This window comes from Coregonus clupeaformis, chromosome 12 (genome assembly GCF_020615455.1).
Source record: "Coregonus clupeaformis isolate EN_2021a chromosome 12, ASM2061545v1, whole genome shotgun sequence".
Classification (NCBI taxonomy): domain Eukaryota; kingdom Metazoa; phylum Chordata; class Actinopteri; order Salmoniformes; family Salmonidae; genus Coregonus; species Coregonus clupeaformis.
The window spans coordinates 46,932,502-46,949,286 of NC_059203.1; the positions used below are offsets into that span (position 1 = coordinate 46,932,502).

A 16,785-nucleotide genomic window follows, 5' to 3' on the forward strand; every position below is an offset into this window, starting at 1 on the left:
CACTGGTGTCCCCCAGGGCTCAGTTCTAGGCCCTCTCCTAATCTCTCTATACACCAAGTCACTTGGCTCCGTCATATCCTCACATGGTCTCTCCTATCATTGCTACGCAGACGACACACCATTTTCTCCTTTCCCCCTTCTGATAACCAGGTGGCGAATCGCATCTCTGCATGTCTGGCAGACATATCAGTGTGGATGTCGGATCACCACCTCAAGCTGAACCTTAGCAAAACGGAGCTGCTCTTCCTCCCAGGGAAGGACTGCCCGCTCCATGATCTCGCCATCACGGTTGACAACTGCATTGTGTCCTCCTCCCAGAGTGCAAAGAACCTTGGCGTGACCCTGGACAACACCCTGTCGTTCTCCGCTAACATCAAAGCGGTGACCCGATCCTGCAGGTTCATGCTCTACAACATTCGCAGAGTACGACCCTACCTTACACAGAAAGCAGCACAGGTCCTAATTCAGGCACTTGTCATCTCCCGTCTGGATTACTGCAACTCCCTGCCTGTGCCATTAAACCCCTACAACTTATCCAGAACGCTGCAGCCCGTCTGGTGTTCAACCTTCCCAAGTTCTCCCGCTCCTCCGCACACTCCACTGGCTTCCAATTGAGGCTCGCATCTACTACAAGACCATGGTGCTTGCCTACGGAGCTGTGAGGGGAACGGCACCTCCTTACCTTCAGGCTCTGATCCTACACCCAAACAGGGCACTACGTTCATCCACCTCTGGCCTGCTAGCCCCCCTACCTCTATGGAAGCACAGTTCCCGCTCAGCCCAGTCAAAGCTATTCGCTGCTCTGGCACCCCAATGGTGGAACAAGCTCCCCCACGACGCCAGGACAGCGGAGTCACTGACCACCTTCCGGAGACACTTGAAACCCTACCTCTTTAAGAAATACCTGGAATAGTATAAAAGTAATCCTTCTAACCCCCCCCCTCCCCTCCCCCATAAAAAAAAAAAGTGGTTGTCCCACTGTCTATCATAAGTTGAATGGACCAATTTGTAAGTAGCTCTGGATAAGAGCGTCTGCTAAATGACGTAAATGTAAACGTCATCAGCTCAGAATTGACATCCATTTTACTGTCCTCTTATAGTACGTACCTTCCAGCCGCTGCCTGCCTCCCTGTAGTAGGGGAAGTTGTCACAGATCCACTGGTAGATCTCGCTCAGGGTCATCTTCTTCTTAGGCGAGCTGTTGATGGCGAAGGTGATGAGGCTAGCGTAGCTGTAGGGCGGCTTGCCGTCTTTGTGCTGCTGGACCTCCTCCTGGTCCAGCGTGGTGTTGGGGTCCAGCATGGCGCTCTTCTTGCCCATGCCCTGTCCCCCGTGGCCCCCCTGGGCATCTGCCTTCTGGATTGCCGCCCGCATGGTCAGCTGAGGCAGCCAATCCATGGAGGTCAGACTACTCTCCAGCTCCGACGTCATAGCGACGGCAGGCTGGGCTGGGGGGAATCTGGTGGTAGAGGGGGGGGTTGACGGGTGGAGAGCAGGCCAGGTGAAGTGAGTGGCAGCTGAGGGCAGGGCTGACCCAGCTCAGCTGTCTAGCAGTCTCTGAGTGCGGCCTGGAAGAAGATAAGGCAGGGTTTAGTCCAACTACACACATTTTGAAATGACACTTTAACAAGGTTGATGAGCATAATTAATTACACAAATGTCTGGCAGCTAGCTACACACTATCAAATTAGTACCATATTTCCTGTAGTGACATGGTGCACTTCTGACTGGTTTTAGGTACTTTCAAAACATATGGATGCTTCCCATTTTACTGGATACTGGATAAACAGGCAGGTTTGATAGACTCAGTCTGGCCTTAAATCCACATATTAGTGGTCAACGCTGTGCAACATCTTTTGTTACAGAGATGGTTCACAACACCAGGCAAGGCTGTCTAACAAACACTCCATAACACCTGATCCCAGGCCAGCCCAGATATCCAACCACCACCCCTGCAAGTTAGCCCATTCACTCTCCCTGCTGCATATAGAGCTGACTCAGTTAATGCTAGAGAGGGAATTGTTTTCACAACTGCCAGCCAAATGGGGGAATGGCTCAGGAGGAATTCTGACTCGAGGGAAGTAAACCCTCCTCCCCCAGGCGGAGCCTCTGCCGTAAACAACCAGCCCTGTGTCATTGTGCCAACCATCCTAGCCTATGCTCGGCCCTCTGTATCTGCCTTGATTCTTTGCCCACAAACAGTCCCTCTCTCACTAGGCTCGATGCCCTCTCTGGCTTAAAATAGCAGCAGAAGAGAGGGGCCTAAAGTCACAGGCATACAGTGGGGAAAAAAGTATTTAGTCAGCCACCAATTGTGCAAGTTCTACCACTTAAAAATATGAGAGAGGCCTGTAATTTTCATCATAGGTACACGTCAACTATGACAGACAAAATGAGGAAAAAAAATCCAGGAAATCACATGTAGGATTTTTTATGAATTTATTTGCAAATTATGGTGGAAAATAAGTATTTGGTCAATAACAAAAGTTTCTCAATACTTTGTTATATACCCTTTGTTGGCAATGACACAGGTCAAACGTTTTCTGTAAGGTTTTCACACACTGTTGCTGGTATTTTGGCCCATTCCTCCATGCAGATCTCCTCTAGAGCAGTGATGTTTTGGGGCTGTCGCTGGGCAACACAGACTTTCAACTCCCTCCAAAGATTTTCTATGGGGTTGAGATCTGGAGACTGGCTAGGCCACTCCAGGACCTTGAAATGCTTCTTACGAAGCCACTCCTTCGTTGCCCGGGCTGTGTGTTTGGGATCATTGTCATGCTGAAAGACCCAGCCACGTTTCATCTTCAATGCCCTTGCTGATGGCAGGAGGTTTTCACTCAAAATCTCACGATACATGGCCCCATTCATTCTTTCCTTTACACGGATCAGTCGTCCTGGTCCCTTTGCAGAAAAACAGCCCCAAAGCATGATGTTTCCACCCCCATGCTTCACAGTAGGTATGGTGTTCTTTGGATGCAACTCCGCATTCTTTGTCCTCCAAACACGACGAGGTGAGTTTTTACCAAAAAGTTATATTTTGGTTTCATCTGACCATATGACATTCTCCCAATCCTCTTCTGGATCATCCAAATGCACTCTAGCAAACTTCAGACGGGCCTGGACATGTACTGGCTTAAGCAGGGGGACACGTCTGGCACTGCAGGATTTGAGTCACTGGCGGCGTAGTGTGTTACTGATGGTAGGCTTTGTTACTTTGGTCCCAGCTCTCTGCAGGTCATTCACTAGGTCCCTCCGTGTGGTTCTGGGATTTTTGCTCACCGTTCTTGTGATCATTTTGACCCCACGGGGTGAGATCTTGCGTGGAGCCCCAGATCGAGGGAGATTATCAGTGGTCTTGTATGTCTTCCATTTCCTAATAATTGCTCCCACAGTTGATTTCTTCAAACCAAGCTGCTTACCTATTGCAGATTCAGTCTTCCCAGCCTGGTGCAGGTCTACAATTTTGTTTCTGGTGTCCTTTGACAGCTCTTTGGTCTTGGCCATAGTGGAGTTTGGAGTGTGACTGAGGTTGTGGACAGGTGTCTTTTATACTGATAACAAGTTCAAACAGGTGCCATTAATACAGGTAACGAGTGGAGGACAGAGGAGCCTCTTAAAGAAGAAGTTACAGGTCTGTGAGAGCCAGAAATCTTGCTTGTTTGTAGGTGACCAAATACTTATTTTCCACCATAATTTGCAAATAAATTCATAAAAAATCCTACAATGTGATTTTCTGGAATTTTTTTTCTCAATTTGTCTGTCATAGTTGACGTGTACCTATGATGAAAATTACAGGCCTCTCATCTTTTTAAGTGGGAGAACTTGCACAATTGGTGGCTGACTAAAATACTTTTTTCCCCCACTGTAGATAGGTGAAGGCAGGCAGCCATGCAAAACAAGCCCCCTGTGTAAGAGTGACACTGCACTATGGTGGAGAGAAAGCCCCGCAGGAGAAAGAGAGGAATCTCCACTGTGTGTGTGTGTGTGTGTGTGTGTGTGTGTGTGTGTGTGTGTGTGGCTCACACGCCCGGCCTGCTGTAATAAATACCTCCCAGGCCTCTGAGGGTTTGAGGAGCAGCAGGAATGCCCTTCACAGAGACTAGGCTATACTCTGCAGCAAGTCACTGATTGGAGCCTCAGCCTAGTGGTAACTAAGACCCTGATCTGTGAAAGGAGATGCAGTAGCAGCACTTATGCAAGCTCACTGCTGCTTTACCTGACACAACCAAATGCCACAGTGGCTCTGGAGCTAATTGAAATAAAAAGGTGAGTCACGACCTGCTAATGAGTCATTTTCCACTTTAAAAAGATAGCAGAGCGGCAAGGTCGGCGCCCAACCCGCTCCTAGATCAAATTAATACACCATTCTCATTATCTTTATGTACCATTGAAAATATGAATCCCTAATTGTTCTACTACAAATTGCATTTGAACACAAGCCACAATACCCAGATTTTTTTTCTTCTTTTGAAATACAACTAGCAGACTATCCCCTGCACGGACTGACTGACTGTCTGTCGCTGCTCCTAACTTGTGGCTCAGTGGCAGTGATCCGCTGCATCCTTACAATAGGATGATGAAGCAGGATTAGGATGCAGCCAGACCCCGTTGGCTTGCCATGAGGCCAGCAAGCTGACAGACAGCAGGTTGATGACAGTGGCTCCACCCGCAACACTGAGACGAATGCCATTTGACCGCATGCTAATGATCCAGATGCTTCATAATCGTCTAAAAATTGGTGAACCCTGGCTGTGGCAAGAATGATGAAGAGCGGCAGCAGCCCCTCTGCCTTCATCAGGCCAAGGCTCTGTGACAGGCAGCCAATGGCAGGACCATCCGGTGGTCAGAGTGTTCAGGCCCCTAAACTTAGGAGCCCCAGGGAGGAGATTACCACGCCACACACGTGGAAAAGCTTTGATCCGGCTGAGTCTGTCACTTTCACAAACCAGGGTTTTTCCTCAACTTTAATTTGTTTTGAGTGTGGTGCTCTGGGGGCACATTTTAGAACTGAGAAGAATAAACACCTCAAATACCTTAATCCAACAAGTTCCCTACCTTTTTATTACACATCGAGCACCGACAGTGATTCAGTCATGTCTCACTGTGAATAAGCCCGATATGGCTCAAACAGTGCAGCCATTATGTAGTGCCAAACCCTTTTGTCAGTAGGCGTCATCCTCTGTGAGGCAACAGGGTGACTAATGATGGAACCTGCTGTCCTCGTCATAACATCACAGCAGACGACATCATGGTGTTGAGAGGATGTAGCTGAAGGAATTGGGTTTGAAACTCACCCCTCCCCCTTTCCACTGTTTGCTGCATAGGCTTACACTTGGCAAGCAATAGTTTCAGTACCTGCTTATAGTTCCATATAGGCTACATTTCCAAGTACCTTAAGCTACCTCGTTTTCTTTACCCTGCTATAGAAACCTGTAGATATCCTTAACCATTTCCTAACATGGAGAAAGGGATATCCATTTTACATTTTAGTCATTTTAGCAGACACTCTTATCCAGAGCGACTTACAGTTAGTGAATACATCTTTTTTTATACTGGCCCCCCGTGGGAATCGAACCCACAACCATGGCTTGAGCTACATCCCTGCCGGCCATTCCCTCCCCTACCCTGGACGACGCTGGGCCAATTGTGCGCCGCCCATGAGTCTCCAGGTCGCGGCCGGCTGCGACAGAGCCTGGATTCGAACCAGGATCTCTAGTGGCACAGTTAGCACTGCAATGCAGTGCCTTAGACCACTGCGCCACTCAGGAGCATATCCAGACTCCACATTCTCACTCACACTTCCAGACGCAGAACTTTTAGTAGGTACCAGAGCAGTCTTCTTTCCACCGCACCTATCTGGAATGAATCCCTATATACTCCAGTCATGCGTCGGTCACAGTTAACACTTCAGCTCAGTGCAGCATATGTCTGCCTGGACACAAGACCATGAGACCCATGGCCATGATACTAGTGCTGCACATCTCCTTTAGACCCAACACCTTCACTGGTAGTCAAAAACTCAACAATAAATATTTATACCACTGCTGATTAAACGCTGCCCAGAGCCTAGCCTGTGAGAGAGCGCGAGAGAGTGACAGAGTAACTAAGAAAGATGAGGAAGAGAAAAGCTTGCTGTGACAGAGATATCTTCCTGTAGCGGGAGGGATGGCAGGAAGCCTAGCGGTTAGGAGCACTGGGCCAGTAACTGAAGAGCAGACTAGGTGAAAAATCTGTTGATGTGCCCTTGAGCAAGGCACTTAACCCTAATTGCGCCTGTAAGCCGTGCTGGATAAGAGCGTCTGTTAAATTACTAAAACGAAAAAAACGTGTAATGTAACTTGGCGAAAGAGACGGGAATCGCTCAGCGAGTTTCCTCTGCTACGCCTGAAGAGCTGGCATACAACTCACAACAGTGATGTAACCTGGTAACAAGCTCTTGGCATTATCTTCACTCTTGACCGAAACCCAGGCCTTACCTTCCATTATCAACATCCTTATTCCACTGCTTGAGAAGCCCTCGTTTTTTTAGTGATATGCAAGGGGGAGAGAATCAGGGTGGGAACCGCGCTAACCTGTCCTTCAGTCAAAAGGGAGATTCCTCACTTTTTCCAGCCCTGGAGGCAGACGGCTTATTGGAAGAGTTCTTTTTGGAAGAACATGGCTGGCCATTGTGATTCCACGTGAGCGTTTGTAATCATGTCGCGTGAACGCCCCAAGTGGGTCTCATCTTCATTAAAAAACTAAAAAGTAGGTAACTGCAGTGCCAAGGCAGCGACTTTTAATTTCAGTCTTCCTTCTCAATTAAAGGCTTAATGGTGCGTTGAAGCCACCGCCAGGAAGAGAGGGAGCATTAATAACCCAGTCCTTACTTGCATTTTTAGGATGTGTCAATTATCCCTTCACTGCTCAAACTGCTGAGCACATCGTTCAGCTTATTGCAGCCCGCAGCCAAGCTGGGCTCAGAGACGGGGTCTGTGTCTGCAAATAGCTGCTAACTGTGCGTGTGGAGTTCCGTTTCGGTGTTGAGAACCTGTCTATTAAGTTGGTTGGGTCTGGCGGTTGTGTGAAGCAGTCTACGGTATACTGTAGTACATTGCAGGGGAGGTGGGTTCTCTCAGTTCACCTGCTCCTAGCTCACCAGTGACTAAACACCATACTCCATAACTATTCTGCCAATCAGTGGAGAGTGCCACTATGCTGTGTGTGGGGCAGTTTAACGCTAGAATCCTTAGTTGCTAAAATGTTTGGACTTATGTAACCATTAATTCTTAAAGAATATAACTTGTAAATGCTTCATGAGCTTAGTTCAACTGCCCTACCCTATCAGAACCCCAAACAAGCTCATTTTACTCCAATGTTTATAAACAAAGTAATTGTAAACAAACACTGTGTAGCCTCAAAACATGGTTAAAACGTTAATATCATGGATGGTCAGTCCTTGCATCCATAGCTCCGTCTATGAATTTGAGAGTGGTTCCTTTTCTCCAGGCCCATCCCTCAGCTTTTTACCAAGCTTTTTACTAAAAAAAGGTGGGGTGGCTGCTTTGTTATCATTTCAATTCAGGATTCAAGCTTTAAAATACTACACATATCAAGGCGGAAGAGACTTGTCAACGTGGCCTGAAAAGGGCAAGCTGGGCAAAGACAGGAACACCTTCACTCTTGTTGCTCTGAGCATAACATACTAGCCAGGCTGTGTCATGAGGTTACAGCGCAGACAGACTCTGTGACCCCCTACATGCAGACATGGTCAAAACAGACACCAGGGGTCACGTTAATGCCAATTGTCATTTTTCCACACAGAATATTTGTATAAAAATAAAAAATAAACATACAGAATATCTTGCTGGGTTTTGTAAACGCAGATTTAAAATGCTTATTGTAATTTCTGCTCGAAATCAGACTTATTTTGAGTTTGCTGCACTTCTCCACTTGGATGAGAATTAATGAACAGGCATTCTATCAGCCGACAGCCCTCTGACTGATGTGGAGCTACTTTTCTCTGGTACTTATCTCGGTGTAGCCTACTTTTCTCTAGTACTTATCTCGGTGTAGCCTACTTTTCTCTAGTACTTATCTCGGTGTAGCCTACTTTTCTCTGGTACTTATCTCGGTGTAGCCTACTTTTCTCTGGTACTTATCTCGGTGTAGCCTACTTTTCTCTGGTACTTATCTCGGTGTAGCCTACTTTTCTCTAGTACTTATCTCGGTGTAGCCTACTTTTCTCTAGTACTTATCTCGGTGTAGCCTACTTTTCTCTAGTACTTATCTCGGTGTAGCCTACTTTTCTCTAGTACTTATCTCGGTGTAGCCTACTTTTCTCTAGTACTTATCTCGGTGTAGCCTACTTTTCTCTAGTACTTATCTCGGTGTAGCCTACTTTTCTCTAGTACTTATCTCGGTGTAGCCTACTTTTCTCTAGTACTTATCTCGGTGTAGCCTACTTTTCTCTAGTACTTATCTCGGTGTAGCCTACTTTTCTCTAGTACTTATCTCGGTGTAGCCTACTTTTCTCTAGTACTTATCCCGGTGTAGCCTACTTTTCTCTGGTACTTATCTCGGTGTAGCCTACTTTTCTCTGGTACTTATCTCGGTGTAGCCTACTTTTCTCTGGTACTTATCTCGGTGTAGCCTACTTTTCTCTAGTACTTATCTCGGTGTAGCCTACTTTTCTCTAGTACTTATCTCGGTGTAGCCTACTTTTCTCTGGTACTTATCTCGGTGTAGCCTACTTTTCTCTAGTACTTATCTCGGTGTAGCCTACTTTTCTCTGGTACTTATCTCGGTGTAGCCTACTTTTCTCTAGTACTTATCTCGGTGTAGCCTACTTTTCTCTGGTACTTATCTCGGTGTAGCCTACTTTTCTCTGGTACTTATCTCGGTGTAGCCTACTTTTCTCTAGTACTTATCTCGGTGTAGCCTACTTTTCTCTAGTACTTATCTCGGTGTAGCCTACTTTTCTCTAGTACTTATCTCGGTGTAGCCTACTTTTCTCTAGTACTTATCTCGGTGTAGCCTACTTTTCTCTAGTACTTATCTCGGTGTAGCCTACTTTTCTCTGGTAAAATGCCAGATTAACTTCATGCAAAACATTAGGAAATGTAGTTTGCGGTATTCTTTCTATGATTAACATGAAAAATATGATGGCCATGAATTGTCTTTGCAAAAAATACCTTGCTTTTTCATTGTAAGCTCATTTACTTTTGTGGCTGCTAGCCACAAAGCGTTGCACTTCTGTTGTCATTAATGAAAATGAAGCCATTTTCTGCCCAATGTTTTGCACTAATGTATTTTCTGTGAAGGTAAACTATAGTTGCACGCCCCTGATCACTATTGAAGCAAAGAAAAAAAAAAACTACATTTAATATAAAACGCAGGTGAAATGGTTTGAAACAGCAGATTTCTGAACTCTAACGTGACCCCTGGGCACCGGAAACAAGAGCAAGGAATCTGAATGGAAGCTGCAGTAATTACGCAGTTCGGGGATATTAGAAATTAGCAGTCTGCCGTTATTCACGGTAGCGTTCAGAGCCAAGCGGCTTGGCTTGGAGAGAGCTGCGCACGCAGGCAGGCAAACAAGGCCCTCAAGCTCATTGTGCAATCTGCAGCAGGTCCTCACAAAAACCACATACAACATTCCAGTAATTCAATAAGCCTTTCCAATGAATTACACCAGTGATCAGGAGGGGTTTGTCTTTCTGTCCCTAACAGCTTGGCTGGGAGGTGGCCTTTGTGTAGGGAGCGGTGGGGGTGCCCTGACACCGACCATGCAAACCCAATTACCCTGGTCCCCGGGCCTGCATTAACACACTCCCCCCCGGGGAGCTTGACGCCACGCCAGCCTGGCAGCCAGAGCAGGAGAGACAGACAGAGACAAAGAGAGAGACAGAGAGAGAGAGAGAGACTGCTGCTGAATCCCAAATAGACCACTTAAGGGACTGGCAGGAGGAGGACTGTTTTGGTGGTATTCTTGAGAGCCTTTCCCTCATCAGCATTCCCCAGATCCCATCCTATAGGCCACAATTAAATTCTGAGCCAGGCTCTGGGGCAGACGGCAGCAAGGTAAGGAGGGAGGCACTAGCACTGCCTCTGGACCAGAGATGATTCGCTCCAGTGTCACGTCAGCAGAGCTACAGCAAACTCACATTATTATCAATCAGTCCTCCTGCAATTAAAACCTATAGACTCTACCTGAATAAAAAGCGTTGTCTTCATATTGAGTTCCAGCACAACATGGTGCATTTGTAAATCCCATATCACCCCCTTCACAAATGACTGTGCACAAGCGCTCTTCCTCATGGCAACCAAAATGTGTTAAAATGAGAACAAGCTGAAGTTGCCCAAGCGTGAGTTGAAGGAATTACCTGGGTGGGCAAAGCATGCTCAGAAACCACATCACAGAGCTGGAATAATGTCATGAATTTCAAATGGAGACAGGGTTCAGACTAGGCAGCACACTAGGTTGCACAGAGATGGAGTTATACTAGAGCAACATACAGTTACAACACTAGTCAGCCTTATTTAGTGCTACAAGTAAAGACAAATAAACTATTCTAATTGGGAGAGTAAGGTGCTTTAGTTCAGTCATTATAGCTTCTCCTCAACTAAGCCTAAAAATTGTCTTCACTTGGGATGGCATTAACATTTGAGTTTTAATTAAAACCGTTTTGCATTTTAAATCAATATCCAATCTCTCAGAAATAATTAACAGCTTATTAAAAGACTTTACTGCCTGACGGAGCTGGATGCTGTTGAAGAGCTGCTCTTTGACTCCTCGAGGTCCATTACAGCGTTTCACTGCACCAGCTCCCTCCCCTCCCTCTTTAAAATGCTCAGAAGGCCTCACTGTACCATCCACCCTGCGTGAGATAACACCACCCAGTAGCCAATGGAAAACACATGCAGCCCAGCACACACTGACAGATAAACGCATAACAAAACAGTGTGGAACAGACTGCAGCCTTCCAACCAGTAATTCACTAAGACAAAACGTATGCTAGAGTGGGCATTCGCAATAAGAGCCTGATGGGCATTCATGGCACATTGCAAAGGGGCCGGCTGGGCCACCCGTCATAAAACTGTGCCCTTTCCCCGGAACGATAATGCCTCTGCATTTGTGGTTGCACAACACCACAGCACAGATTAGAGGATTAAGTCACAGGTCAATAGTTTCATCTTTTGTTGGCGCTCCAGTTTAGCTTCTGCTCTACTCAGACAGTGTAGCCGTTTGGCGCAGGGCAGGCAGGCAGAGGAGGCCATCTTTGCAGAGGGCTGCTGATGTGATGTCAGACCGGTCTGCGGGTGTGTGCACGAGGGGGAAAACATGCCATCATTAGGTCTGTGAGTGACCCCGAGACTCAATCAATGGGTCACAGCCAGTCCATCGGTGACCCATATTCACTGCCTGGAGAAACAATGGATAAATCATCCATTACAGATCTTTACATTCTTTCTGGAGAGCGATCCCATTCCATTAGAGAGTGAGACTACTGCTGTGTGTTCCCTTAGCCCAAGTAATGAGAGAGTTGACAGAGAGTGGAGAAACCACAATCAGCTGTGGAATTTGACCAGGGATACCATGAGTCACCGGGACACAGCCATGGTCATAACTGGTTATAAATTCCTCTGCCATTCTCTGGAAGCCTTCCAAATCAAATCAAAATGTATTTGTCACATGCTTTGTAAACAACAAGTGTACACTAACTGTGAAATGGTTACTTACGGGCCCTTAACAACAAAGCAAAAAAAATTGAAATTGAAAAATAATAAACAAGGAATAAATACGACTAACGATAACTTGGCTATATACATGGGTACCAGTACCGAGTCGATGTGCAGGGGTATGAGGTAATTGAGGTAGATATAGGTAGGGATAAAGTGATTAGGCAACAGGCTAGATAATTAACAGTAACAGCAGCGTATGTGATGAGTCAAAAGAGTTAGCGCAAAAAGGGTCAATGCAGATAGTTAAATGGTCAACCCGGACTAACTATTTAGTCTCATGGCTTGGTTCCAGACTTGGCGCATCGGTACCACTTGCCGTGAGGTAGCAGAGAGAACAGTCTATGAATGGAGCAGCAAGGGCTTCCTTCTCTCTCCCTGGCTGAGACGCCACCTATAAAACTTCAGAAGGCAGCTCTCTGGAAGCTTTAGGCCATGTGAGTGACTGAAAGAGTTGGGGATAGACAGGCATTTAGCATCTCCACCTGTCAACATCACCCTTCCCACACACACTGTTCCAGGTTGCGTCAATTCATTTGGTTTCCAAGAGACCACACTGTTTACCTGGGTGTGGAAGAGGAGAGAAGGTAACTGTACGAGTCATTGTTGTTCTAGGCCTTTGCTGTTCAAATACCTCCAGGCGAAAGGGAATAATCAACATGATATTGCTCATAAAAGGGTACAATAGGTCATCACTAACCCAGAGGATTTATCATGAGACCAGGTATATTATTTAGATTTAAAACCTCAATGTAAGCAAATCATCACCCAAAGCCAAGTGCAAGATGTTCAAATGAAGCGACGGCCATTTCAGACAGGCTGTCCAAACAGACACTGTACAGCAGTATCAGACTGAAATCATACTGCCTGGCAGAGACACTGCAAACACAAGACAAGACAATGATCACAGATCTGATCCGAGGTCACTCCACCTGCTGACCAGTCCACACAGTTGGAAATGACGAAAAAGGAACAATCCATAGCTAGTGGCAGACCATCAAGTCTCCTGGCCAGACCTGGCTGGCTGAACTTGTTTACTTCCATTGAAGCTGCAAGGCAACAGAACAAAGCCACCTGCCACCACTCCCACTGAGCCTCCCAAACAGCAGCAGCATCAGAGAACAGCACAGCAGTGCTGTGTCCAGTGACATGGCTCAATGCCATGGTAGCCTGGCTGTCAGACAGACAGAAAGAGGAACTCCCTCCAGTGTGAGGACGCAGCCATAGCCAGGCAGTTATCAGAGACTGGTGTTGTCAGAGAGAAGGCAGCAGCCCAGGCAGGCATTGAGGAGAAGCCTGCTTCTGCTATGGAACTCGCATTTTATGAGGGGAGGAAGGCTAGGGGAGCGTGGGAGTTGCCTGACAATTCCTCAATCTGGTCACTAGCGAACTGTACTGTATTTGTGGGTCAGACTGGTGTGGTCACCCTCTGCTCCTCCCATGAAACAGCGGTGTCAAGGCTGTTTGTAGATATGTGGTTAGAAACATCTGGAGACGCATAAAGCAGTGGACCACGCTGAGTATGTTGTCATCATATCCACCATGTATAATAAATCCAATATTTTATGACATTATTTATAAAAAGAGAATGGTCTCTGGGTTGTTTAGTGCACTACTGTGGATATTCTATAAAATTGGTCTAGTATTTTATAGAAACCGCCTAGTTAGCGCATAGCCAGTTTGCAGAGCTATAAGGACCTCCAGGGAAATTCCGATCTCAAGTCAGTGGCAGCTGATGAGGTTGTTAACCGCCAATCGATTTGCAAAAGCTCATCAAAATGGAGTCTTAATTCCTCAGTGTATTAACATTATATGACAGTGGCTGAGGCCGATAAATCCTACATTGATCCAGGACTTCATCTCGTTTACAGACAGCACAAAGCTCATCTATATCATGGCTACAGAGAGCCAATTATTAAGATTATGACCCAACATCCAGACGTCACATGACATTCACCCCTCATGGATTATTACTTTCCCAAGATCAGGTAAAGTACCCTGCATTATTAGTAGCAAAGGTGGCAAAGTCCACAGCATGACTGAAAACTGTTAGTCTTAAAATCTTGTTCAATGGCCCTGCTTTTTACTGTAGATTAACATTATATCACTGTAACGGCTTGGAAAACCTGGATTGTTATGAACAGTTTTGGGATGCTAAACAGCCAGACGAATCAAAACTTTAAAAGCATCATTACAGTAATGCTCTGCGTGAAGCAATGTACATTACTGTTGATGCTGGTTGAAAATATAATTACCAAAAACCCTTTGCAGCTTCACCCCAGAGTGTTTTAGCACCAAAGAGAGGGAGCCACGTCAGATATCAGAGGGGCTAATGAATGTTTTATTCGAGACAGGAGACTTCCTATCACGTCTACTGACATAACCCTCAACCTCCCTCACAGATTCCAAAGCCTTTTTTCTCCTCTTCTGCTCTGGCACGCCACTGTCGGCTGCTCACCTTACCTTCCCTTTCTCTCCACTTTAAATTCCTGAGCACATCCCCCCCCACACACACACCGGCTGCGCTCATTAAAGCAGATTTGCATGTCTGCTCCAGAGCTGTATGAGACGAGATGAAACAGAACTCCCAGTGGCTGCCTCTGCCGAGCTTCACTCATCTGACAGAGAGAGCTTCACTTAGGGGCTCCAGAAACAGCCAGCAAACAGACACAGGCTCCCCTTAAAGGGGCCATGCAGACAACCAACACCATAGATATTTCTATGGTGTACCGGTAGCCTATGTCTAGGGGCTACACACACCGACATTTTACTATCCATAATATTCACAATGAATAACAGCCATATGCAGAAAATACATGGAAACAATGTCAACCGTACTTCCTGCAGGAGACACTGCGTGCGCATCATCAATCAGAACTGTTCAGCTGACGAGAGAGGGCGAGACCGCCACAATACGAGGGCTCCAATCCAATCAGTCTCCATTGCCTCAGAGAGCTCATATGCCCAAGACAATGATCATTTCTTATTCGCGCGTCTCAGCCGTCTCCGCCTGTCATTACAGCGTTATTATAACCTAAGCATGAGAAAGCATGTGCTGGTCAAGGGCAAATAGAGCGATATAGGTTAATAAGACTCCATTGCTCTTCAGGGACTGGTCTTCGGCTTGGCTTCTGTTTAACAGTGAGTGAGAAAGGAATTACACCTTAACACACTGAAGAGCCACAGAAAAGAAGATTCACTATGAAATCTACAGCAGAATTGACTAACAGACTTCAATTGATACAGTGGGATTATTAGAAACAAGGCAGGAGAGTTGAATGCCTGACTTCGAGTTAAAATCCAAATCTAGGGGGACCTATGGATTTTGTGAAACAGCCATGGAAGACATGTCTGATAGCAAGCATGTGAATAAAAATAAAAGCTATTCAAAACAGATGAAATGCACAACACTATGCTGCTTTCAGTTCTCTGCCAAGATTGCTGGAAATATCTGAGAAATGAGAGAATTCATGCAATGGATAGGACAATGACTACAAATTGCATTCAACAATTCACTATGCTATACAATCCTCATCAATTCCTGGTTAGCAGAGAACAGAATGCATGCACACGTTTTGACTATTCTGTGAACAGTATGCGGACGCTCACAAACTAGGCAAATGACTAGACAGATTCGGAGAAGCCACTAGTGGACAGCATGAGAATAGTTATATGACCTTTTACTGCAATTTAATAATTAAAGTTTTCAAAAATGAATTTCTCAGAAAAGGAGACGTTCCTGGTTCTCCCTCAGCCTCCTCCATATGAGGTGCTTTTGTTCGAGATGACTCACTTGGCGAAAGTGGTGCGTCATGTGGCATGCAACATGACTCACTGGTTCAGAGGAGAGGAGAGGATATGTAGTGCAGCAGAGCAGACTGTCCACCAGGAGCTTCACATTAGTATTGACTGTTCCAAGATAATGCCATTTACAGACCCAAACACTAAGCCTAGCAAATAGCTACACAGGTGCCAGATCATACTGTATGTACACTCCTTCAACTGAATACAATTCTTTGCTCTCATGACAGTGAGCATTTCTAAACATTTGTTAGCACTAGAGTAGCATGGATCACATTTTGGGGGATTAAAATAAAAAAAAAGGTAAATATTAACGTTACACCTTAGGTTCTAAAATGTGCATTTGCAACTTCTTGCCTTGAACGCCAAGTTAGCATGGTAAGTAGGGCTGCAAAACAGCAAGAGTTGAAAACAAATAGGCTAACGCTAACAAAATAAATACAGCCTCACTGCTATGAACTCTTAAAATTTGAAGTTAAAAGGACAAAATGTCAGTCAAAGAACAGGCATCAGGCAGGCAAGGGGGTTTCAAAGCCAGTCATTTCTGAGGAGGGATAGTGTGAAGAGAGCACTATGGGGATTATCAGTCATGAACATCTTCACCCAGTAGTAAATCAGTATTAGCCAAAGAGGCACTACTAATTTCTTCATCCTCAATCATGATCCCTTTTGTCAGAACATCACTTTGACATTCTGCAGCAAGACATTCTGTGAGCTACAGAACTTAGGAGTGTGGTCAGTTTCTACAGCGCACATTTAGTCATTAAAGTCCCCATGCGCACAGTCGCTCCCTCACCCCCTACCGAACACAGGCTTTCAGACCAGCTCTGCCTCCATCTTAATAGAGGGACGGATACCAGAAAGAAGGGAAGTGAAGGCGTCACAGTATTTTAGAGGAAACCGAATAAATGAGTGAACACACACCCTGGGGCGGCCATGCCGGGGGGTTTCCAGTGGGTCGGACACAGCGGGGCCGATCGTGTCAAGGCGAAGGCGGCAGACTCAAACAAAACTGACATTTCAAAAGAAGGAAAGCCTTGTAGAGGGGGAAAAGAGCAGCAAAGACACCGCATTCAACGGCACAGCTTGTTTCTGCTTCAATGAGGCAACATGCCGAAAAACGGCAATTAGCGATTAGTTTGAGATGCTGTCCGCATAGGAAAACAGCATCGTTTTCCAATCAAAGCCAGTTCATATCAGACTACTCTCTTATGCATTGATCTTGCCTCTGCTTTCTTTTCAGTGGTAACCACTAACCACAAA

General features: G+C 45.9%; 1 protein-coding gene across 2 annotated transcripts in view; it reads right to left on the reverse strand.

The window, feature by feature from the left end:
* LOC121578427 (forkhead box protein J3) overlaps nt 1–16,785 on the reverse strand; it is an 87,178-nt gene that overhangs the window by 57,795 nt on the left and 12,598 nt on the right. For both annotated transcript variants that reach the window (XM_041892802.2, XM_041892803.2), the window contains exon 2: nt 1,108–1,568. In XM_041892802.2, the coding sequence (XP_041748736.1) occupies nt 1,108–1,431 (324 nt within the window). In that variant the 5' untranslated portion in view covers nt 1,432–1,568. The remainder of the gene's footprint in view (nt 1–1,107; nt 1,569–16,785) is intronic.